The sequence below is a fragment of the Mustela erminea genome, chromosome 9, assembly GCF_009829155.1.
Source record: "Mustela erminea isolate mMusErm1 chromosome 9, mMusErm1.Pri, whole genome shotgun sequence".
Classification (NCBI taxonomy): domain Eukaryota; kingdom Metazoa; phylum Chordata; class Mammalia; order Carnivora; family Mustelidae; genus Mustela; species Mustela erminea.
Genome location: NC_045622.1, coordinates 62,268,482 through 62,295,062, shown reverse-complemented (window position 1 = coordinate 62,295,062; position 26,581 = coordinate 62,268,482). Strand labels below are relative to the sequence as shown.

The window sequence follows — 26,581 nt, the reverse complement described above, 5'->3', positions numbered from 1 at the left end:
ACCATTTTTTTTTTTAAGATTTTATTTATTTATTTGACAGGCAGAGATCATAAGTAGGCAGAGAGGCAGGCAGAGAGAGAGGAGGAAGCAGGCTCCCTGCTGAGCAGAGACCCTGATTCGGGGCTTGATTCCAGGACCATGGGATCATGACCTGAGCTGAAGGCAGAGAGGCTTTAACCCACAGAGCCACGCAGGCGCCCCCTAACACAACCATTTTTAAAGTCAGTTCTGTTAGACAGCAAAACCTCTTTTTTTTTTTTTTTTTTTTTAAACAAAACCTCTCTTTAAACACTGTGCCATATAGACTCTGAATGTGTAAGCCAGGGAGGGGTCCGCACAGTTATTTTCAAAATGTGATCTTGGGAGTCATACAAATTCAGGTGTTCATTTCCTGGTGGAGGCCAGAGGGGTAGGCTCTGGACCACCTACTTCTGCCAAACATTAACTATAAACACAGTTAATATATATAACTTCCTATGTGCCAGGGACCGGTTTAAACATTTTGAGGACATTAACTCAGTTAATTCTAACAACAAACTTGTAAAATGGTTACTATTATTGTGCCTATTTTAAAGATTACACCAAAAGGCTGTCATGCAGACAAGATCACCTCATAAGTGGGTGGTATTGTCAGAATAGAATCCAAGGAGTCCCTTGCTTTTAAAGACTACTCTAAAAAAGTGTTCCTTACCTAAGAGTCGAATACTACTGATCCAGTCTAAGTTTGAGAAAAAGTGCTTTAAGGTAATGAAAACATTTTCCTAAGAGAACACTGAACAAGATAATAGAAGAGCAAGTGGTTGGATCTCTTTCTGGGGCTCTTTCCTATGGTGCCGCCTCGATCCCACCTTGTTTTTCTCCTCTCGGCCTGCAGTCTCCAGAGAAGTCCAGTACTTGGCAAGAAAAGGGCGAGGAGGAAAGCGCGACCCCGCCACCGAGTCAGCAGGAGCCAAGAGGGTCCCGGGAAACAGCAGCCTGGAATTTGAAAGGTCCTCTTACCGGCGGCGCGACTCCAACCTTGAGTTTAGGGACAATGCTAGGACCAGAGCTAGTGGGGGGCCTATTCCGCCAAAGGCGTGGGAAAGCGGGCTCAAACATCCCTGGCCAGCAAAGGCGAAGTGACAGCAATGGTTTCCCCCAGGTTTCCTGTGCGTGGGGGGGTCCCCACTCGCGGGTTCTGCGGGTCCCATAATTCTCCGAGACTGGCCAGAATCCCCAGCCCTGTCCCTTTCGCAGGGGGACCTAAAAGCTTCGTTAGCATTGGGGTGGCTGCACCCCAGCCTCTTCTCAGAGAGCGGAGGGTACAGGTCTTCAGGCAGCAAGCTGGCAGGCAAGCTGGCGGCTGAGAGCCGGACTGCGCCCGGAGGCTTCCGGCCAATCAGGAGCCACGTTCTCCGGCGCTCTCCTTTCCGCCCCGCCCCTCTCGTCTCCATGGAAACGGTCCGAGTGTCTGTGCTGGGACCCGGGGCTTCCATTTCGATCTAGCGGGGCTGCGGCCATTGTTTGTATAGACGGTCAATTTTGGCCGGTCCCATCCCCCTCAGAGGCTCCATAAGTGACGCGGACTCTCGGGAGCACCAAGCCAGAAGCGGACAAGGGCGGGGAGAGCTGTGGCTGAAGAAAGAGTGGCAGAAAAGGGAGGGTGAGGGGCCGAGAAGCGGTTCTGGCTTAGAAATCCCGAAGACACCAGTGTAGGTGGGTCCTTCACGGCCGCACTCCTCAAGTTAAAACCAAATATGGGGAAGGGGAGAGGAGGACAGAGGTAGTTTGGACCTCGGCGCCGGGGTGCTCAGGGTTGGAAAGTGTTGGGGCGGAGCTCGGGTCGGGGGTCTGGAAGTGGGACGGAGGCCGCGCGCGTCTTCGCTGCGGAAGCGGAGGCCGCGCAGACCCGTGGCCCTGGCGCGGGCAGATGGGCAGATCCCGCTCCTAGAGCACGGTTTGTGTGTCTGGATGCAAAAACACTCGGGCAGCCCGCCTTGGGGGTGCCCGAACCTGTGCTGCTCTTGAAACGTCCATGAATCGTTTTTTGTTTTTGTTTTTGTTTTGTTTTTTCTCTCTAGAGAAAGAGGGCTCTTAACTGTTTATCATTTTCCCCAGGGACCTGTGATCACCAAGGAAGAACCGGGGTAGCAAAGGCTCATGCCCCCATTTTACAGGTGAGGAAAGTGAGGCCCTAGGAGGTCTAGAAGAAACCATTTTCCAGGTTGTACAAGTGGTTAGTAATAGACTTGAGACTGATCAGGTCCTTGGAATGCTAGATCTGGGACCCTTCTTTAAGGTTCTAATACTCTGATAGTAAATCCAGTATTTCTATTGTAATTAGTACAGGAAAGCAATGGAACTATCTTTCTACTTAACAATGATGATTGAACAAAACAAGAAAAATACTTTTAGAAAGAAACTAAGTGTCGCATTTCTATTATTTTATATACTTGTTAATAATTAACTACGAAAGCCTTGGGACTCGGGTTAAATTACGCGGAGAGCATCTGCATCCCTGGAGGGATCTTGGTAAGATCAAATTCTGTTTTCATGCCCAAACTAAAATTGTACCTTTGAAGTTTTTAAAGGTTCAGAAATAAAGTCCTTGGTGCCAGTTCTTGTAACTCTCCTATCTAGCCCTTGAAACAGAACAGTATATGGGTATTGTAGGGAGTTTGGGGACTGCAGGATATGCCCAAACTTTCATTCCTCCTTTCTTTTCTCTCAGCTCAGACTCCTCAAAACTCCACCCTTCCCCAAAAGAGGAACATGAAAGAGGAAGGATTGTTCACTACTTTCCTCATAGTCTGATCCCAGGTGAGTAGGATTGCCTTTTCTCATTTATAAAATGCCCCCTGAATTCCACATGGGTGGTGGGAGTTAAGAGGGAGCAGTAGTGGGGATGGATGGACCAGACAGAATAGAAAATATTCCTCGCTTGCCTGAGAAGCTTCCAAGCCTCGTACATAGCATTTCCCCGACTCCCACCCAGTCTCTTTTTCCAACATTTATTCGTTTATTCAGCAGGTCATCCAGGTCTGTTGTATAATATGTACTGTTCTTGATGCTCTGAGATAGAGAAATATATAAGAATGTCTTTTCTTAACATTGGGGAGGTAAGCCATATGAGGTTAATAGTAATTTCTCAAGTTACCATACATTAATCAGTGTCACAATGAATGGCATTTAAAAGAAACAGAAACTCAGGTTTGAAAAATCATGAATAGGAAGATATTCTAGACAGGAAGATGATCATTTAGTCTCAGGCAGGAATTGAGGGGAAAATAAGAAAACTGAGCTTGTAACTAATTGTAGAGCATTTAAGTATGCATGTATAAGGTCAGGTCAGGCCACATTGTGGAAGGCTGTTGATGTTTAATTGGTTACTTATTGTTGTGCACCACTCAGTCTTCTGCACTTCAAAAGAGGGAGCCATTACCAACGTTTGGATCTATTTACTTATAGTCTTTTATCTAATATTTGATATACATACATAATCTGTATGGACACATATACATACATATATGTACACATACAAATATAGACACATAGGTAATCTAACATATATGTATGTAGAGAGATTATATATTAAAAAAATTTGAACGTGATAACTAAGCTCCATGAGGGCAGAGAACATTTCCAGTTCATAGAACTATGCCTAGCATATAGTAAGCCCTCATTGAATATTCGTTGAATGTATGGATAGCTTTTATATGTATAATTTTTTCATTGTTAAATATATATTATATATAAATATAATTAAGAGTTTTTCCACATATTTTTTGGTAGCCTGAGGTTTTTTTTTTTTTTTTTTTTAGGATTTTATTTATTTATTTGACAAAGAGAGAGATCACAGGTAGGCAGAGCAGCACCCAGAGAGGTGGGGGAAGCAGTCTCCCCATCAAGCAGAGAGCCAGATGCGGGGCTCGATCCCAGGACCCTGAGATCATGACCTGAGCCGATGGCAGAGGCTTAACTCACTGAGCCACTCACTGAGCCACTCCTCCCAGGTGCCCCAGTAGCCCAATTTTTTTTATTTATTTATTTATATCACAGACAGAAATCACAAGTAGGCAGAGAGGCAGGCAGAGAGAGGAGGAAGCAGGCTCTTTGCTGAGCAGAGAGCCTGATGCCAGGCTCCATCCCAGGACCCTGGGATCATGACTTGAGGTTTTAACCCACTGAGCCACCCAGGCGCCCCAGTAGCCCAAGTTTTAATGACTATTTAGTATTCCATTCAAATTATGTATCATTCCATTCCAGATATATGGGCTTTATTCCAGCCATATGTACTTTATATTAATCTTCTTTTGGGGGGGAAAAACTTAAGTAATTCTCAATATTTTGCTGTCATAAAGTGTTCTATTAAATATTTTTAGGGCGCCTGGATGGCTTAGTTAAGTCAGTTAAGCATCCACCTTCAGCTCAGGTCATGATCCCAAGGTCATGGGATTGAGTCCCTTACTGGGCTTCTAGCTCAGCAGGGAGCCTACTTCTCCCTCTCCCTCCGCCTGCCTTTCCCCCTGCTTATGCTCTCTCTCTGTCAAACAAATAATCTTTAAAATTTTTTAAAAATATTCTTATATATAATTTATTTAGTGTATCTCTCTATATCCTCAAGGTATGCTCTGAGAAACAGGATAACAGAGTTAAGGAATATAAACATGTTTTAAACTTTTGAAAAACTTAAGTTCTTTTTTTTTTAGAAATACCACATGAACTTTTATAACCATTTGAGGAAAGATACTATCTTTCAGAACCTTTACCACCTTTGAGTATTATCTTTAAGATTTTGCCTTGAATTGCATCCCTTTAATCTTTAGTAAGGTTGACCATTTTTTACATACATTTACTGGTCATTTGCATTCCTTCTTTGACATAAGTATTGTATGTCTCTTGATATGCATTACTTTTTTTCCTACTAAATTTTTTGTTTCTATTTGATAAAAGATTCTCCTTGTATATAAAAGATATAAACCATTTGTTAAAGGCTGTATTTCTCTAGTTGCTTGACTTTTGCTTTTAAGGACTTCTTTGTTTATATGAGTTTCACATTTGTATAAAGCGAAATCTTATTTCTTTTTATTTTTGTAGTATTATGCTTTGGGAGCTCTTCTTCACCCCCAAACATATTACATAATGACTTTCGTTTTCTCAGCTGTTTTTTACAGTTTCAAATATTTTAAAAGTTTAACTCTGAAACCTATCATATATTTATTTTGGTGTGAGAAATGACAGAAGTGAAACATTTTTCCTCCCACTTATTTTTCTAGTAGCATTTACTTTCTCCATTGTTTGTGGTGCTACATATTTATATATCAAATTACTAAATTTTTTAACATACCCACACACATACACAAATGTATATACAGACCACTTTTGGGGCTGTCCTGTTTCGTGAACCCATCTCTCAATTCTTTTTTTTTTTTTTTTTAATTTATTTGACAGAGAGTGAGAGAGCACAAGTAGGCAGAGCAGCAGGCAGAGGGCCATCTCTCAATTCTTATACTGCTATCCAAGTGTATTTAATTTTGTTCCTTTATATGTAGTATGCTTAATGGGCAATGCAGAGGAATTTAGCCTTTCCTTTTCCACATTTAGGAATAAAGAAAAGGAAGATGGCTCATTGTGGGAAGAAAAAAAAATTAAAAGTTTCTTATAATAAGTTTTAGATTATATTAACTGAATATAACTGAATATTAACTGAACTGAATATATTAACTTTTCAGTATTTTTTTTAGTCTAGCTTAGTAGTCAAAATACTGGCTCTGGACCCATTATCTAACCTTGTTTCATTGCTTCTACACTTCTGAGTTATGTGAACTAGACTGCATTACTTAACCAGTTTCTCAATTCTGAAGTGGGGAAATAGAACTTTCTAGGGTTGAGATGCAAACATGTAAAAACCAGCACAGTGCCTGACAAACAGAATCACTAACAATGGTTGCTATTATGTTAGTTATTGTTAAAATATAATGTATATCTGATATAACTCTCTCTAGTCAACTAAGATATAAGAATTGAGGCAGGGAATCTAGCCTTTTTTTTTTTCTTTTTTTTTTTTGGACAATGGCTAGTCAGATGTTCCAGCATCATTAATTATATAAGCTATCTTATCCTCACAAATTTACTATTACCTTTACCATGTTTAGAATTCACTGCTATATTTAGGTCCACTTTCAGATTTCTATTCCTTTATATTGATCTTCTCTATTTCTCTATTTTATGTGTCATCCACATGGTGTTATAATTAGAGCTACAGAGTTCTTTTTTTTTTAAGAGCTACAGAGTTTTAATATACCATTGGGTTAGTCTCCTCGTGTTATTTCTTTTTAACACTTTTCCTTTTTCTCACAAAAGTACTTGAAAATACCCTCCCCCAAACCTGTTATATCTTTGAAAATGTAAGTAAGTTTAGTGATAACAAAATTATGTTTATTTTTCCTACCAAAGATTGAGGAGTATTTTCTAAATTCAAAAGCTACATTTATCTGTGTTCTAAGTGTTTTTGTTAAGTACGTAGGAATCTCTCTCTCTCTCTATATATATATATACACACACATATATTTAAAGATTTAAAGATTTAAAAATAGATTTAAAAATTTAAAAATATTTAAAAGATTTAAAAATAGATTTAAAGATTTATTCATTTATTTGAGAAAAAGGCGGAGAGGTACAAGGAGGGGGAGAGGCAGAGGGGGAGGGAGAAACAGATACCCCACTGAGCTGGGAGCCTAATGTGAGGCTCAATCCCAGTACCTCGAGATCATGACCTGAGCTGAAGGCAGACTTGCAACCATCTGAGCCACCCAGGCACCCCAGAATGTATATTTTTTAGTTGCTATTGTAAATGTTACTTTAAAAGTTTATTTATTTTTATTTATTTGAGAGAGTGAGCAAGCATGGGTGGGGGGCAAGAGAAAAGCAGACTCCCCGCTGAGCAGGGAGCCTGATGCAGGGCTCTATCCCAGGACCCTGAGATCATGACCCGAGCCAAAGGCAGACGTTTAACCCTGACTGAGCCACGTGGGCACCCCTGTACATGTCATTTTAAAAATACCTTTTAAAAGTGGCTCCTGGGTGGTTCAGTCAGATAAAATACCTTTTAATGAGTATATGCCTGAACTTTCTAAATTCTGTTAATTGTATTTTACATGCTCAGTTAATTTGAACTTGTGATACATTACATGCATGCAAAAGAATATACTAAAATATTATTCATAATTTTTTTTTTAATGATTTTTTTTTTTTATTTCCAGCATAACAGTATTCATTATTTTTGCACCACACCCCGTGCTCCATGCAATCCGTGCCCTCTATAATACCCACCACCTGGTACCCCAACCTCCCACCCCCCTGTCCCTTCAAAACCCTCAGATTGTTTTTCAGAGTCCATAGTCTCTCATGGTTCACCTCCCCTTCCAATTTCCCCCAACTCCCTTCTCCACTCTAAGTCCCCATGTCCTCCATGCTATTTGTTATGCTTCACAAATAAGTGAAACCATATGATAATTGACTCTCTCTGCTTGACTTATTTCACTCAGCATACTCTCTTCCAGTCCCGTCCATGTTGCTACAAAAGTTGGGTATTCATCCTTTCTGATGGAGGCATAATACTCTATCCCCAGGGGTACAGGTCTGTGAATCACCAGGTTTACACACTTCACAGCACTCACCAAAGCACATACCCTCCCCAATGTCCATAATCCCACCCCCTTCTCCCAAACCCCCTCCCCCCAGCAACCCTCAGTTTGTTTTGTGAGATTAAAAGTCACTTATGGTTTGTCTCCCTCCCAATCCCATCTTGTTTCATTTATTCTTCTCCTACCCACTTAAGCCCCCATGTTGCATCACCACTTCCTCATATCAGGGAGATCATATGATAGTTGTCTTTCTCTGCTTTACTTATTTCGATAAGCATGATACGCTCTAGTTCCATCCATGTTGTCGCAAATGGCAAGATTTCATTTCTTTTGATGGCTGCATAGTATTCCATTGTGTATATATACCACATCTTCTTGATCCATTCATCTGTTGATGGACATCTAGGTTCTTTCCATAGTTTGGCTATTGTGGACATTGCTGCTATAAACATTCGGGTGCATGTGCCCCTTTGGATCACTACGTTTGTATCCTTAGGGTAAATACCCAATAGTGCAATTGCTGGGTCATAGGGCAGTTCTATTTTCAACATTTTGAGGAACCTCCATGCTGTTTTCCAGAGTGGCTGCACCAGCTTGCATTCCCACCAACAGTGTAGGAGGGTTCCCCTTTCTCCGCATCCTCGCCAGCATCTGTCATTTCCTGACTTGTTGATTTTAGCCATTCTGACTGGTGTGAGGTGATATCTCATTGTGGTTTTGATTTGTATTTCCCTGATGCCAAGTGATATGGAGCATTTTTTCATGTGTTTGTTGGCCATCTGGATGTCTTCTTTGCAGAAATGTCTGTTCATGTCCTCTGCCCATTTCTTGATTGGATTATTTGTTCTTTGGGTGTTGAGTTTGCTAAGTTCTTTATAGATTCTGGACACTAGTCCTTTATCTGATATGTCGTTGGCAAATATCTTCTCGCATTCTGTCAGTTGTCTTTTGATTTGTTAACTGTTTCCTTTGCTGTGCAAAAGCTTTTGATCTTGATGAAATCCCAATAGTTCATTTTTGCCCTTGCTTCCCTTGCCTTTTGCGTTGTTCCTAGGAAGATGTTGCTGCGGCAGAGGTCAAAGAGGTTGCTGCCTGTGTTCTCCTCAAGGATTTTGATGGATTCCTTTCGCACATTGAGGTCCTTCATCCATTTTGAGTCTATTTTTGTGTGTGGTGTAAGGAAATGGTCCAATTTCATTTTTCTGCATGTGGCTGTCCAATTTTCCCAGCACCATTTATTGAAGAGGCTGTCTTTTTTCCATTGGACATTCTTTCCTGCTTTGTCGAAGATTAGTTGACCATAGAGTTGAGGGTCTATTTCTGGGCTCTCTATTCTGTTCCATTGATCAATGTGTCTGTTTTTGTGCCAGTACCATGCTGTCTTGATGACGACAGCTTTGTAATAGAGCTTGAAGCCCGGAATTGTGATGCCGCCAACGTTGGCTTTCTTTTTCAATATCCCTTTGGCTATTCGAGGTCTTTTCTGGTTCCATATAAATTTTAGCATTATTTGTTCCATTTCTTTGAAAAAGATGGATGGTACTTTGATAGGAATTGCATTAAATATGTAGATTGCTTTAGGTAGCATAGACATTTTCACAATATTTATTCTTCCAATCCAGGAGCATGGAACATTTTTCCATTTCTTTGTGTCTTCCTCAGTTTCTTTCATGAGTACTTTATAGTTTTCTGAGTATAGATTCTGTGTCTCTTTGGTTAGGTTTATTCCTAGGTATCTTATGGTTTTGGGTGCAATTGTAAATGGGATTGACTCCTTAATTTCTCTTTCTTCTGTCTTGCTGTTGGTGTAGAGAAATGCAACTGATTTCTGTGCATTGATTTTATATCCTGACACTTTACTGAATTCCTGTATAAGTTCTAGCAGTTTTGGAGTGGAGTCTTTTGGGTTTTCCACATATAGTATCATATCATCTGCGAAGAGTGATAATTTGACTTCTTCTTTGCCGATTTGGATGCCTTTAATTTCCTTTTGTTGTCTGATTGCTGAGGCTAGGACCTCTAGTACTATGTTGAATAGCAGTGGTGATAATGGACATCCCTGCCATGTTCCTGACCTTAGCGGAAAAGCTTTCAGTTTTTCTCCATTGAGAATGATATTTGCGGTGGGTTTTTCATAGATGGCTTTGATGATATTGAGGTATGTGCCCTCTATCCCTACACTTTGAAGAGTTTTGATCAGGAAGGGATGCTGTACTTTGTCAAATGCTTTTTCAGCATCTATTGAGAGTATCATATGGTTCTTGTTCTTTCTTTTATTGATGTGTTGTATCACATTGACTGATTTGCGGATGTTGAACCAACCTTGCAGCCCTGGAATAAATCCCACTTGGTCGTGGTGAATAATCTTTTTAATGTACTGTTGAATCCTATTGGCTAGTATTTTGTTGAGTATTTTCGCATCTGTGTTCATCAAGGATATAGGTCTATAGCTCTCTTTTTTGGTGGGATCCTTGTCTGGTTTGGGGATCAAGGTGATGCTGGCCTCATAAAATGAGTTTGGAAGTTTTCCTTCCATTTCTATTTTTTGGAACAGTTTCAGGAGAATAGGAATTAGTTCTTCTTTAAATGTTTGGTAGAATTCCCCTGGGAAGCCGTCTGGCCCTGGGCTTTTGTTTGTTTGGAGATTTTTAATGACTGTTTCAATCTTCTTATTGGTTATGGGTCTGTTCAGGCTTTCTATTTCTTCCTGGTTCAGTTGTGGTAGTTTATATGTTTCTAGGAATGCATCCATTTCTTCCAGATTGTCAAATTTATTGGCGTAGAGTTGCTCATAGTATGTTCTTATAATAGTTTGTATTTCTTTGGTGTTAGTTGTGATCTCTCCTCTTTCATTCATGATTTTATTTATTTGGGTCCTTTCTCTTTTCTTTTTGATAAGTCGGGCCAGGGGTTTATCAATTTTATTAATTCTTTCAAAGAACCAGCTCCTAGTTTCGTTGATTTGTTCTATTGTTTTTTTGGTTTCTATTTCATTGATTTCTGCTCTGATCTTTATGATTTCTCTCCTCCTGCTGGGCTTAGGGTTTCTTTCTTGTTCTTTCTCCAGCTCCTTTAGGTGTAGGGTTAGGTTGTGTACCTGAGACCTTTCTTGTTTCTTGAGAAAGGCTTGTACCGCTATATATTTTCCTCTCAGGACTGCCTTTGTTGTGTCCCACAGATTTTGAACCGTTGTATTTTCATTATCATTTGTTTCCATGATTTTTTTCAATTCTTCTTTAATTTCCCGGTTGACCCATTCATTCTTTAGAAGGATGCTGTTTAGTCTCCATGTATTTGGGTTCTTTCCAAACTTCCTTTTGTGGTTGAGTTCTAGCTTTAGAGCATTGTGGTCTGAAAATATGCAGGGAATGATCCCAATCTTTTGATACCGGTTGAGTCCTGATTTAGGACCGAGGATGTGATCTATTCTGGAGAATGTTCCATGTGCATTAGAGAAGAATGTGTATTCTGTTGCTTTGGGATGAAATATTCTGAATATATCTGTGATGTCCATCTGGTCCAGTGTGTCGTTTAAGGCCTTTATTTCCTTGCTGATCTTTTGCTTGGATGATCTGTCCATTTCAGTGAGGGGAGTGTTAAAGTCCCCTACTATTATTGTATTATTGTTGATGTGTTTCTTTGATTTTGTTATTAATTGGTTTATATAGTTGGCTGCTCCCACGTTGGGGGCATAGATATTTAAAATTGTTAAATCTTCTTGTTGGACAGACCCTTTGAGTATGATATAGTGTCCTTCCTCATCTCTTATTATAGTCTTTGGCTTAAAATCTAATTGATCTGATATAAGGATTGCCACTCCTGCTTTCTTCTGATGTCCATTAGCATGGTAAATTCTTTTCCACCCCCTCACTTTAAATCTGGAGGTGTCTTCGGGCTTAAAATGAGTTTCTTGGAGGCAACATATAGATGGGTTTTGTTTTTTTATCCATTCTGATAGCCTGTGTCTTTTGACAGGGGCATTTAGCCCATTAACATTCAGGGTAACTATTGAGAGATATGAATTTAGTGCCATTGTATTGCCTGTAAGGTGACTGTGACTGTATATGGTCTCTGTTCCTTTCTGATCTACCACTTGTAGGCTCTCTCTTTGCTTAGAGGACCCCTTTCAATATTTCCTGTAGAGCTGGTTTGGTATTTGCAAATTCTTTCAGTTTTTGTTTGTCCTGGAAGCTTTTAATTTCTCCTTCTATTTTCAATGATAGCCTAGCTGGATATAGTATTCTTGGCTGCATGTTTTTCTCGTTTAGTGCTCTGAAAATACCATGCCAGCTCTTTCTGGCCTGCCAGGTCTCTGTGGATAAGTCAGCTGCCAATCTAATATTTTTACCATTGTATGTTACAGACTTCTTTTCCCGGGCTGCTTTCAGGATTTTCTCTTTGTCACTGAGACTTGTAAATTTTACTATTAGGTGACGGGGTGTGGGCCTATTCTTATTGATTTTGAGGGGCGTTCTCTGAACCTCCTGAATTTTGATGCTCGTTCCCTTTGCCATATTGGGGAAATTCTCCCCAATAATTCTCTCCAGTATACCTTCTGCTCCCCTCTCTCTTTCTTCTTCTTCTGGAATCCCAATTATTCTAATGTTGTTTCGTCTTATGATGTCACTTATCTCTCGAATTCTCCCCTCGTGGTCCAGTAGCTGTTTGTCCCTCTTTTGCTCAGCTTCTTTATTCTCTGTCATTTGGTCTTCTATATCACTAATTCTTTCTTCTGCCTCATTTATCCTAGCAGTGAGAGCCTCCATTTTTGATTGCACCTCATTAATAGCTTTTTTTATTTCAACTTGGTTAGATTTTAGTTCTTTTATTTCTCCAGAAAGGGCTTTTATATCTCTCGAGAGGGTTTCTCTAATATCTTCCATGCCTTTTTCGAGCCCGGCTAGAACCTTGAGAATCATCATTCTGAACTCTAGATCTGACATATTACCAATGTCTGTATTGATTAGGTCCCTAGCCTTCGGTACTGCCTCTTGTTCTTTTTTTTGTGTTGAATTTTTCCGTCTTGTCATTTTGTCCAGATAAGAGTATATGAAGGGGCAAGTAAAATACTAAATGGGTGGCAACAACCCCAGGAAAAAATGCTTTAACCAAATTAGAAGAGATCCAAAATCGTGAGGGGGGAGAAAGGGGATAAAAAGAGGTTCAAAAAGGAAGAAAGAAAAAAAAAGAAAAAAGAAAAAAAAAAGAAAAGAAAAGAAAAGAAAAGAATTAAAAAAAAAGAAAACACCTAAGAAAAATGTAAAAAAGAAAAAATATATATATTAGATAAACTAGTAAAAAATCGTTAAAAAAGAAAAAGGTAACAGTTAAAAAAAAAAAAAATTTACCCGAAGGCGAGGAAAAAAAACCAAAAAAATGAAAAAGAAAAAAATTAAATTAACTGCAAGACTAAAAAAAAATCACAGGGAAAAAGCCATGCGTTCCGTGCTTGGCTTTCTCCTCCTCTGGAATTCTGCTGCTCTCCTTGGTATTGAAACCGCACTTCTTGGTAGGTGAACTTGGTCTGGGCTGGATTTCTTGTTGATCTTCTGGGGGAGGGGCCTGTTGTAGTGATTCTCAAGTGTCTTTGCCCCAGGCAGAATTACACCGCCCTTACCCGGGGCCGGGGTGAGTAATCCGCTCGGGTTTCCTTTCAGGAGCTTTTGTTCCCTGAGGGCTTTCCGTAGAGTTCCGGAGGACGGGAATACAAATGGCGGCCTCCTGGTCTCCGGCCCGGAGGAGCCGAGAGCCCAGGGCCGCACTCCTCAGTGCGCCTTCAGAGAACAGCGCCCAGTTACTCCTGTCTGCCTGACCTCCAGCCGGGCTCCGAGCTCACCGAGCCTGCGACCAGTTCAAGGTCACACCGAGCTGTGAGCTTACTGTCGGCTCTGTCTCTGTAGCCGGCTTTCCCGTTCCAATACCCGCAAGGTCTGCGACACTCAGACACCCCTAATCCTTCTGTGACCCTGCGGGACCTGAGGCCACGCTGAACCCGCGTGGGCTTCGCCCCGGTTTAGCCTCTGGAGCGATGTCCCTCAGCGGAACAGACTTTTAAAAGTCTTGATTTTGTGCGCGGTTGCTCTGCCACTTGCCGGGAGCCGGCCCCTCCCCCTGGGGTCTATCTTCCCGTCGCTTTGGATTCACTTCTCCGCCGGTCCTACCTTTCAGAAAGTGGTTGTTTTTCTGTTTCCAGAATTGCTGTTCTTCTTCTCTTCGATCTGCCGATGGATTTTCAGGTGTTTGCAATCTTTAGATAAGCTATCTAGCTGATCTCCGGCTAGCTGAAGCAGTCTCAGCGTGCTGCTTCTCCGCCATCTTGACTCTATTCATAATTTAAAATAACATGAGCACCTACCCTCTAGACCACCAAATATTTTGAAAAGCACCCCCCTGCTGACCCCACAATTTCATTGCCTCCTTTTCCTAAAGAGGCAACTGCTAACTTAAATGTTTATTATTCCTTAGTTTTATATAAATGGAATCACTGTGATTGGCTTCTTGATTTGTAGCTATACAAATGTAGCTATAGCTTTTTTGTATGTACCTATAGCTTTTTTCACAGCTATGTACTGTTTCACAGAATGACAAACAACTTATTTATCCATCCTGTTGTTGGGCCTCTTGTATTGCTTCTAATGTTTCGTTATTTTGTTTTTTAAAGATTTTATTTATTTATTTGACAGACAGAGATCACAAGTAGGCAGAGAGGCAGGTAGAGGGTGGGGGGAAGCAGGCTCCCTGCCTAGCAGAGAGCCCGATGCGGTGCTCGATTCCAGGACCCTGGGATCATGACCCGAGCCGAAGGCAGAGGCTTAACCCACTGAGCCACCCAGGCGCCCCTAGTGTTTCGTTATTACAGCAGTTATGCTGAAAATGTTATTGTACATATCTTCTGGTATACATGTGTAAGTTTCTCTAGGGTACAAACCTAGTATTAAAATTTCTGGGACATTGGATGCCTGGGTGGCTCAGTGGTTTAAAACCTCTGCCTTCAGCTCAGGTCATGATCTCAGGGTCCTGGGATCGAGGCCCGCATCGGGCTCTCTGCTCAGTAGGGAGCCTGCTTCCCGCTCCCTCTCCATCTGCCTCTCTGGCCTACTTGTGATTTCTGTCTGTCAAATAAATAAATAAAATCTTTTTAAAAAAAATTTCTGGGACATTGACTTTGCTTATAATTACTAATGATTTTCAGTTGGTTTTCTTGGGTTTCCTATGTACAACCATACCCTTTATAATTGTCTACTTGTATTGTCAAGTGCTTTCATTAGTGGTTTAAAAATAGTGAATTTGCAGTATCTTTGTTGAGTTTCCAGTCTTAACGGGAATGCTTTTAATGTCTTACCTTTGGATTTGAGATATGGTTGCATGTCTTTGTTTTGCTAACTTGCTTTGTTAGTAGTTTTAAATGAAGGACCCTTGTTGCATTTTAAGAAGTACTTTTTTGGCAGTGATTAAAATATATAGCTTTTCTTATTTGACATTATTATGACAGTTTATAGTTAATGGATTTCTTCATTTGGATCTTTCTTTACTTTTTGGAATAAACCACCACTCCATCATGCTATAATATGCATTGGTGTATTATGGGAGATTCCATTTGCATTTTCCAAAGATGGCATACCTATAACATATCTGACTCTTAATGCTTGTCTTACAATGTAACTTAATCTTCCCACCAAAAAGTAGGATCTATGTCCCCACTTCTCAAATCTGACTGGGGTTTGTGATCACCTCAACCAATGGAGTACAGTGTAAGTGATGATATGTGACTTCCAAAGCTAAGTCATAGAAAGGATACAGCTTTTGCTTGCCTCCATGTTGAGAGGTAGCCCTGGCCACATAACCAAGTGCAAAGAAATGGATAACTTCCATCAACAGTCACAACCAGCCTACCAGCCATGTGAATGAGCCACCGTGGAAGTGAATCCTCCCGTCCACTCAAGCCACTACTCAACAATCTCATGAGGGATCTGAGTTAGAACTGCCCAGGCCATTCCTGAATTTCTGACCCTGAGAAATTGTGAAAAATAATTATTTTTGTGTGAAGCCACCACATTTTGGAGTAATTAGTTCTGTGACAGTATAAATATAGGTGTTGCTGGATTTTATTAGCTTTATATTTTTCTTTATTTGCTCTTGAAGTTTGTGCCAATATTCATTAATAATATAGTTATAGATATATAGTTTTCTGCCTTTTACTGTCTCAGTGTTTTCCTGAATGTTTTAAAGATTTTGATAGTTTTTCTATATGTTTGGAACAATTTAATAACTCTAAGTCTGTTCCTTGAAAATTTGAAAGAATTTATGTAAGAAAATCTTTGGGTTGGTTATTTTTGAAGGTTATAGTTCTTTGATAATTTCTTTCATAAAACTGACCAGTTCAGGTTTTTTCTCTTTATGACATATTGAGTGGTTTTCTAGGAAAAAAAAACCCTTCCTATTAAGATTTATTTTTTAAAGAGCTGTGGAAAGTGCCCACATAACATTCAGTTGAATTTTTACCTGTTGCCATTTCCCTAATGTCAGTTCTAACTTTTTTTTTCTACTTATGCTCACTCCTTTTTTCCCCATTGGTTAGCTAGCTGGTAATATATCTATTTTTCTTCCAACAAACTGGCACCTGGATTCATTTCAGAATGGTAAATGTTTTTCAGCTCCATGTTCTTTTGTTTACTCTATACCTTTGCCTTTTAAAAATAGTATTTTATTGGGCGCCTGGGTGGCTCAGTGGGTTAAGCCGCTGCCTTCGGCTCGGGTCATAATCTTGGGGTCCTGGGATCGAGTCCCGTCGGGCTCTCTGCTCAGCGGGGAGCCTGCTTCCCTCTCTCTCTCTGCCTGCCTCTCCGACTACTTGTGATTTCTCTCTGTCAAATAAATAAATAAAATCTTAAAAAAAACAGTATTTTATTTATTTGGGAAACAGCACAATCAGGGGGAGCAGTAGGCAGAGGGAGAGGGAGAGGGAGAAGCAGGCTCCCTGCTGAGCAGGGATCCTGATGTGGGGCTCTACCCCAGGACTCCAGGATCATGACCTGAGCTGAAGGCAGATGCCTAACCAACTGAGCTACCCAGGTGCCCCCCACTTTAAGTGTTTAATCCATTTAGTGTCTACATTGTATAGGATACTAAGTTGGAATCCACTTTTATTTTTTCTCATATAGTTACTCAAGTTTTCACAACACCATTTAGTAAATAATCCATTCTTAACTTTTATTTTTAATGCCATCTTCATTATTAATGTGTCGTATATAAACAAGCACAGTCTGAATCTTCCATGCTGTTCTACTAGTTTATTTGTCAATTCTGATTTTACTGTTGTAGTTTGGCGGTGTGTCACTGTTTGGCAGCACAAGTCTTTCTGCTTGGTTTACTTAAGTCTCTATATTATATTCTTCTTTTCTTTCCCTGTAAATTTTAGGGGAAAAGTATATTATGTTCCTCAAAAAAATCCAGTTGGAATTTGATGGGGTGGTATACTGAATTTAATTCAATCCATCCAAGAACATGGAAGTACACCTTTCCTTTTATTTAAGTATTCTTTCTGTGTACTCGAATTTAAATATTATCTTCCAAGAGTTCTGTATATTCTTGGTTAAGATAGTGTTTCTTTTTGGTTTTTGTTTTGCTTTTGGTGAATGGTGTCCCCCATTTTCTAGTGGTTGTTATGCTTTATTGTATCTGGTAATTTTACTGAGCTCTAAGGTTTATCTATGTCCTCTTGGTTTTTCTAGGTAGATTGCCATAGTATATGCAAATAGTTACATTTTTTGATTTACTTCTAATCCTTATGCCTCGTTTCATTTTCTTACAGTGTTTATCAGACCTTTGATACTATGTTGAAAGCAGTGGTGACTGGAATCACTCTTACCTTGTTTACCATAATAAAAGAAACACAAAGTTTGTCCATTCAGTTTAATGTTTGATATAGGTTCCTAATATGTAACCTTTACCAATTAAGAGGGTTTTTTATTCCTACTTTGCTAAAAGTTTTTAAAGACCATATAAAGGGGGGCACCTGGGTGGTTTAGTTGGTTAAGTGACTGCCTTCAGCTCACGTCATGAGTCCCGCATCAGGCTCCCAGCTCCTTGAGAAGTCTGTTTCTACCTCTGGCCTTCTCCCCTCTCATTCTCTCTCTCTCTCTCTCAAATAAATAAAGATAAATAAAATCGTTAAAAAAAAAAAAGACCATATAAAGGTGTTGAACATTATGAACTTTATCACTTGATTTCTCTTATGGTTTTCTTCTGTAGTCTATTAATAAATAATATTGATAGATTTTATCTTATTGAACTGTCCTTCCTTCCTATAATGATGCTTGACCATGATGCATATTTTAAAGTACTTCTGAATTCAAGTATCTAATATTTTATTTAGGATTATTATAGATTTATAAAATTTACAAATGGGATTATATTCTAACTTTTTTGTGTTGTCTTTATCTGGTCTTGGAGTCAAGATTACACTAGCCACATAGCTAGCAGCTTTCACTTTCTGTTTTCTAAAACAATTTGTAATAGTAATTAAACTCTAATAGAATGTTTGCTAGAACAATATTTATTGCATAGTAAGTTACATTTACTTTAATAAAATAACACAAATTTATTGTGTCACTCATAATAATATCTCATTATCTCTCAGGAAGCTGGGAGCAGTGTAGCTGTGGTCTAGCTCAGGGTCTCTCATGAGGCTACAGTCAAGCTGTCAACCGGACTGCAGATACTGGCAGGCTTCAGGGGGCTGGAGAATCCTCTGCTAAGATGCTTCACTCATGTGACTGTTGGCAGGATGCTTCATTTCTCAGAGGACAGAAGGCCTCAGTTCCTTGCCACATGGTGTCTTCACAGGACTCTTAAGTATTCTAACCACATGGAAGGCAGTTTCTCCAAAAGAGAGTGATCTAAGAAAATGGGCGAGGTGGAAGCTGCAGTGCCTTTAAGAGCTAGTTTTGAAAGTTGCACAGCATTACTTCTTCCCCTTCTGTTTTTTATATAAAATTCCTTAGAAGTGAGTCCTTAAGTCTAGCCCATGCTTGAAGGGTGGGGAACTGGCTACACCTCTTGAAGGGAAGGGAATCAAATAATTTGTGGATGTATTTTAAAACCACCACAAATAAAATAGACATATGTACTGAAATGTGAAGTTGTACATTATGTATTATGTGAAAAATGCAAACCAGAATTATCATGTCTTAGTTAAGAAAAAAATGTCAGTGGGGTATGTATGTTTGTGGGTATGCATGAAAAATAGTCAGAAAGGACAGTAAAAACTATCCTGGTTACTTCTCAAGTTATTTGGGGAGGGTAGGCTTTCAGTTTTTACTTATATTACTTCAGAATTATTTTAAAATTTTATGAATTTATTTTTGGGAGAGCAACTGGACTCAATCTCTAGTATATATTTTAAGATTTATTTATTTGAGAGAGAGAGAATACACACGAGCAAGGGGACAGGTAGAGGGAAAGAGAGAGGGAAAGGGTTGGAGGAGAGAATCCTCAAGCTGGCTCCTCACTGAGCATGTAGCCTGAGGTAGGGCTTCATCCCAGGACCCAGAGGTCATGACCTGAGCTAAAATTAAGAGTTAGCCACTTAACTGACTGAGCCACAAAGGTGCCCCTCTAGTATAACTTTTAAAGAAATTCTTAAATATTTAAAAAATAACAAAGCCAGTAACAACAGGCTGAGTTTTATTTTTTTCTGTACTTTTTACAAAATAAGGAACCAGTGAGTTCACTTATTTTCTGTTCTGACTCCCGTTTTCAGTCTTATCATCTGGGAATCTAAACATCCCATTTTTCTTTTCTGATTTTATTTATAATTTCATTTGTATGTGTTAAAATAGACTTATGATATTCTGAATTTTTAACATTTATAAACATTTAAAAATAGCATTGAATTTTCTCCTTCTTGAATTGTCATTTTGGTTAGTACTTCATTGTTTACACATGGATTTTCATGTAGTTTATTTGGAAAGCAGTATGTGGGTGGTATATTTTGAATCCTTGAATATTTCAGTATATCTTCCTGTTGTCCTTTTGCTAACACAATAGGCATAAACATGGAAATCTTGATTTACAATCCTTTACCAAGTTGTTTTTGACTTCTCTGACTTGACTTAGTAGGTAGGCCACTATTTTGTAAATGCATGACCTTGTTCAAGTTACTTAATTTTGCTAAATGTTGGTTTCCTTATTCCTTTAGTATTGATAATTATACCTTAGAGGATTATTGTGATAATAAATAACAGCCCTTTTCATATAACTTCTTGATAATTTTTAACTGCTATGATTATAATGATTTGGTAGTCATGATATTCTAGTTTTCCTCCATGAAATCTACTGATTTCCTTTATTCATAGTATTTACTAAACATTCTTAATTGAACTTTAGAATTGAGAATGTCATCAAAAAATGAAATCAGTTAGTCAAATAACCTATTTATGAGGTGTTCTCTCCACTAAAAGAATAATTTTGGGGCAGTTTGAATACATATATTTATCTCTTTTTTCTAAAACTTCATGATGGTAATAAGAAACTAAAAACTGTCTGAATCTTCAGTGATGAAGTAAGGAGCCATCAGCAAGTAAGGAATTTCAACAAAAACTTGGAAGGAGTACCTGGGTGCCTCAGGCAGTTGGGCATCTGGCTTTTGATTTCATCTCAGGTCATGATCTTGGGGTGGTGGGATCTAGCCTCACCTCAGGCTCCACACTTGGCCTGGAGTCTTGTTATTTTCTCTCCCTTTTCCTCTGCATCCCCACAAATCCCTGTGTGTACGTTCTCTCAATGCATAAATAAACTACTAAATACTACTAAAATAACTAACTTCCTAAAACACACACACACACACAACTTGGAAAGCAAGAGGCAGAACAGTGGTAAGAACCTCATAGGGCTAAAGACTTTACATCCTGGAATGCTCCACGGGGGAATAAGCACAAGAAGGATTTGATAAACCCTTTGAACTTCAGAGAAGCTGAAGATGCATCCATACCATTGGAGGCAGAGAGCCAGTCAAAAGATGACCCTAAAATATTTACAGAGAGCAAAGAAAAAGTTGCTCAGAAAGGAATGAGAATTAAAGAAAAAAAGGTCTTAGAAACAACAATGAAGGCATACAAACAGTGAGGCAATTCTAAGAAAAATTCTTTTCACTCTTGAATTTGATACCCAGCCACTTGTGAGTGATGATAAGGACACTAAGCAAGCTTGGACATTCTCCTTTAAACCAAATGTGTGTCCTGAAGAAAACTTTAGCTTGTTTCTCACCTTTTTTTTTTTTTTTTTCAGTGGCCACGGAATTAGCATTCATAAGCTTGACTGAACTCATTTGGGCATATACCTCCAAATTAATGGAGTAAATCACAAAAGGGAAAAAGAAGTATATGATCTTGAAAATGGAGCACTAAAGAACAGCCAGCACAGATTGGAGCAGGAAGATGAACATTTCCAGAATAAAAAGGGTTGGAGGATCAATTGACTTAATCTTTTTCAACCATTACTTACTCATTTTTTAAAAATCGGGATAATAATAGTATCTATAAGAGAGGGTTGCTGTGAGGATTATGAAATATATGTGAAGTCCTTAGCCCAGTGGTTAGCAGGCAGATGCTATTATATGTTTCTTATGACTGTGATGGGCTTCAGTGACTTGATACATTATTTAGCCATCCCTATTATTAAGTCTCCTCTTACTTTTCTTCATTACTGAAGTTCTTTCTTTTTTGATTTCATTTGTCATTTATGTTACCTGCTGAATGGCTGTTTCCTTGTCCGTCTTTTCTCTTAGGTCTCTTCTTGGAAAACCTGATCTTTGACCAGATGGCAGTAACATTTGAAGATGTGACTGTTATTTTTACTTGGGAGGAATGGAAATTCCTGGATTCTTCTCAAAAAAAGCTCTATAGAGAGGTCATGTGGGAGAACTACACAAATGTCATGTCAGTAGGTAAAGTTATCCCAGCTCTTAGCTAACAGAATTAGTATCTTCTGGAATCAGTTTTGTTGAGTATTTTGGTTCTTTATCTAGGTATTGTATTGAGATAGAAGGAATATGACCCTCAGAAATGGGTCATAAATCAGATGACAGAAGATAGAGCAAGGCATCTCCCAAGACACCTAGGCTATGTAATTAATAGGTATTTGTGATTTTTATTCTTATTTTCTGGATTACACTTAAAATGCAGACCTCTACACATCAATTTTGTGTGGTCCTAAATTTGTGCTCTCTTCATACTATTTATACAAGTTAGCTTTTGCTATATAACAAACTCTACCCCAAACTTAGTGACTCAAACATTATTTTTCATGATTCTAATTGTTAGATGGATCTTCTATCACAGAGTGATCTGATTGGGGCTGGATGGTCTGTGATGAGGCTGGACAGTCAGACTTAGATGTCTGGGAGTTGGTTGGTAGCAGTGGGGATAATGGGAATGTGTTGACCATATGTCACTCTTCAAGCAGGCTAGCCCAGGCTTGTTTTCATGGTGGTGGTCATAGAATTTTCAAAACTAGCAAAAAGAGGGCAAGTTCTAAGTACGCAAGCACTTTCAAGTCTCTGTTTGTATCACTTTTGCTATTGTCCTATTAAAACAAATTGTATAGCCAAGCTAAAGTCAGCATGAAAGGGGAACACCCAGAGGTACAGAGTTAATGCAGCCATTTTTTCACACAACTGGTCACACTCTGCTAGAACAAAAAAAATAGAATATTTTATTTCTTAAAATAATGCTCCAAACAAAGTAATCTAATTAAATCTGTTTTTAAGATGATTTCCATGAAACAGTCAGCCTTAATTGTTTATTTCTAACAGTACTTGATAAGTAGCAGATGCTCAAGATACATCTACAGCATGTCTGAATAAGTGAATGAATGAATATATATATATGAATGAACAAACGCATAATTTCAGATGAAATATGGAGCAGCCTAAGCATAATCCTTTCCCATTCCCACCCACACATTTATTCCTGTAATTCTGGAAGGCAATGCTTGAGATACTTGGAAATTTTTAAAAGCCACATTTATCTCACCAATGGATTATCTGCTTATTCTAGGAAACTGGAAAGAGAGCTACAAACCCCAAGAAGAAAGATTCAGATACTTAAAACATGAAAATCTTCCCTGCTGGCAAGGATGGAGGAATGCCAGCACTCAGATATATGAGAATAGAAACTATGTGGAAACCGTCCAAGGAATAGATTTGAAAGACCTAAAGCAACAAGATCTTTCCCATCATCAGGAATGGTTAATACTCTCCACCCAAGTACCATGGAATGGGAACTGTGAATTAACTTTTGAAGGCAAAAGTCCCAGGAACTTAAAATATACAAAGTTTATACCTTGGAAGTCCTTAGAAACAAAACATACCCATGAAGACTATGCTAGAGAAATCTATGTGAATGATTTACATGGTTTTCAAAAAAGCAGATGGCATCTTGGCATATCTAGGAAAAATCTCTCTGTGGAAAAAGAACAAAAGCTCATAGTTCAGCATTCTTATGTCCCAACAGTAGAAGCCCTTCCAGAGTACACTGAGGAACTATGTCAACATGACCTACTGAAAAACTCTGTGGAAGAGGAAAACTGTGGATGTAATAAATGTAAAGAAATTTATTATTGGAACTCACAGTGTGTTCTCCACAAGAGAAATCAACGTGGAGAAAAGTTCTTTCAATGCTCTGTCAGCACAGCATGCTTCTCTCAAAGATCAGACCTATACAGACATCCAAGAATTCGCATAGGTAAGAAGCTGTATGGATGTGATGAAGTTGACAGTAACTTCAGGCAAAGCTTAGGTATTCACTTTCATCAGAGGGCCTACACAGGGGAGGTCTCTTACATATGCCACGTGTGTGGTAAGAGCTTCAGTCAGATCTCTAGTCTTCACAGTCATCAAAGAGTCCACACAGAAGAGGAACTTTATAAACTTGAGTGTAATAAGGACCTCAGTAGAAATTCATTACTTCAGATTCACCAGAGACTTCACATAGGAGAGAAGCCTTTTAAGTGCGATCAGTGTGGTAAGAGTTTTAGTCGGAGTTCAGTACTTCATGTTCATCAGAGAGTCCACACAGGAGAGAAACCATATAAGTGTGATGAGTGTGGCAAGGGCTTCAGTCAGAGCTCAAATCTTCGGATTCATCAGTTAGTCCACACGGGAGAGAAGTCCTATAAATGTGATAACTGTGGTAAGGGCTTTACCCAGCGCTCAAATCTCCAAATTCATCAGAGAGTACATACAGGAGAGAAGCCTTATAAATGTGACAACTGTGGCAAGGACTTTAGTCATAGCTCTGATCTTCGTATTCATCAGAGGGTCCATACTGGGGAGAAACCCTATACTTGTCATGAATGTGGGAAGGGCTTCAGCAAGAGTTCGAAGCTTCATACTCATCAAAGAGTACATACTGGAGAGAAACCCTATAAATGTGAACAGTGTGGTAAGGGATTCAGTCAGCGTTCCCACCTTCTCATTCACCAGCGAGTCCACACAGGAGAAAAACCCTATAAATGTGATGATTGTGGAAAGGGCTTTAGTCACAGCTCTAATCTTCACATTCATCAGAGAGTCCACACAGGAGAGAAGCCTTATCAATGCACTAAGTGCGGCAAGGGTTTCAGTCATAGCTCAGCTCTTCGAATTCATCAAAGAGTCCACATAGGAGAGAAACCTCATAAATGTCATGAGTATTATAAGGAATTTGATAAAAATTCTCATCTCCACAATAATCACACATGAGAAACCTTATAATTACGTTTACTTAGTTAACAACTTTAATCAAAGCTTAACATTCAGCCCAATAAATGCTGCGGGGAAGAAAAGTCTATAAATAAACCCAAATAGTCCCAAGCAACATTTCTAGTTTCCCCCAACTCCCACTAAGAATCATTTGGTTCAAGAAGAAATCCTTAGGAGGATGCCTATATATTTAAAATGAAAGTGTATTTACTTTTTCTATTATATCATACATATCCATTATAAAATATATGAAAGATTCAAGAATAAAACTCTTCATCCTGTTTTGTTCTAGCCTTTTTTTGTGTGCATTTTCATGTGAATGAAATCACACTGTATATTCAACTCTATCTTTTCACTGACTTTGAGACATTTACTTTTTTTTTTTAATGCAAATTGGCTAGCTAGCTCTGAAACAGCATTCTGACTCCTCTGTAAAGTCCCTAGGAAGCCACAAGAAGAACACACACAAAACATCAAACTCAAACTGGTAGATAACCTATTGCTTAAATGTGGAAGAATTAAATTACAAGGCAGGACAATTTGATTGCTTATGACAAAAGATAGGAAAGTACTTCATGATCCTTCACCTGAGACAGGATGTTGTAGAGATGTTATCTCTGTCAGCCAGAAAAGTCAGGAACCATCTTTTGCAGGGGTGCTGCACTTTCAGGTTATCATAGCACACTCTCATATCCTTCTTCCCACGATTCCACATTGATTCATACTTCAGACACCATGTAACAAGAAATACAATATTTAATGTCTCTAAGTAGGGTGTGAAAGATGTCAGTAAAAGCTAATAGAAGTGAATTGTCAGGAAACTGAAGATACTCCATCTGTTCATAATTAGAGATTTAAGCAGTAGACTGATTTATTCTTAGAAGAGAGAGGTAATAGAGAAATAGCTGCTGAAAGCAGAAGTAAACTCAAAGCTATGTGCAAAACTGAACTAAAACCTAATTATGGAAGAAGAGAGAATCTGGCCATTGTAAAAATGGAGTGGAGTCAGCAGGAATATACAAGTCCTAACTATTGATAATATAAATATGTTTAGACATCGTTGCCCAAGAGATACTAAATTAAGTGGACTTGTTCAGGGAAACAACAGGGAATTGCAGTACCAAAGAAAGAACACTACCATGAAGAGTTAAAACCTGACAGCCCTGAAAATCAGCTATTTCAGTCTCCTGAAGAAATTTAAAAAAAAAAAAAAAAACAAAAAACAGGTGTCTTGAGTAGCATTACGAAAAAAAAAAATGAAGTCAGTAAAACTAGAGCAGAAATCAGTAAGTAGAGAAGAACCTCTAAAACAAAAACAATGAAGGACTACAGGGAAATTTAAAACAGATCAAAGTTAAAGGCAACAGAAGCAGAAATGGCACTGCAGAATATCAAATACTGTAATGAATGAACTTGAGATATCTTCAGTGTATACAAAAAGGATAATGAGAGGGAAATAATGAGAAAAGACAGGAAGTACAAAGAATGGAGATCTAATGTAGGAATAAAGGTGTTTCTAAGAAAGTTAAAAGAATATGGGATAGAATCAATGATCAAAGAAATTAAGATATTTTACCTGAACTAAAAAAATATATGTTCACTAGATTTTAGAAAAAAAAAAAAAACAATATAAAAACCATCTTAGAAACAGCTTAGGGAAAAGAACAACCTAAAGCATGCAGAAAGAAAAATTCTGGCTTATCTGCAAAGCCAGTGAAGAGAGAATGGATAAAGAACTCCAAAAGTAAATGTCAAAGCAGAGTGGAACATCAGCTTCAGAAATGTGAGATTAAAAACCTGTTATCATCTATGGTATTATTTTTAATCAACTAAATTTTCATTATTGTTTAAATTATGCAGGTAACAGATTAGATAAGACAGGAAACATCATACATTTTTTTTTAATGTTCAGTGAGCCACCATATAGTACATCATTAGTTTTTGATGTAGTGTTCAATGATTCATTAGTTGCGTATAACACCCGGTGCTCATCACATGTTCCTTTCTTAAAGAGAGCTCAAGAATGTGGAAATTCTGGTCTAAAACTGGCAATGAGAACTAACATCATTTACACAGTCAAGTGTCCAAAATAAGTAGCTGTGTAAAAAAAATATTTAACACACAAATGCTGAGTATAAAAGCAGATGATATATAAATGCCTGAGAGGGAGACTGTGGGTGTTTGTTAGAATACATAAGGTGAGTAAAAATATAAA

General features: G+C 38.7%; 2 protein-coding genes across 3 annotated transcripts in view; one reads left to right on the top strand and one right to left on the bottom strand.

Moving 5' to 3' along the window:
- LOC116598947 (zinc finger protein 215-like) overlaps positions 1-26,581 on the bottom strand; it is a 110,123-nt gene that overhangs the window by 45,295 nt on the left and 38,247 nt on the right. The window lies entirely within an intron of this gene.
- On the top strand, positions 1,442-25,608 carry ZNF214 (zinc finger protein 214). Of its 2 annotated transcripts, XM_032358474.1 has the most exons (5): positions 1,443-1,695; positions 2,098-2,156; positions 2,711-2,799; positions 21,412-21,570; positions 22,682-25,608. In XM_032358474.1, exons 2-5 carry the CDS (start codon positions 2,140-2,142, stop codon positions 24,364-24,366), a joined length of 1,950 nt encoding a protein of 649 aa, XP_032214365.1. In that variant the 5' UTR covers positions 1,443-1,695; positions 2,098-2,139; the 3' UTR covers positions 24,367-25,608. The 2 variants fall into 2 exon arrangements, with proteins under 2 accessions (XP_032214366.1, XP_032214365.1); XM_032358475.1 differs by lacking the exon at positions 2,098-2,156 and having other exon boundaries at positions 1,442-1,695.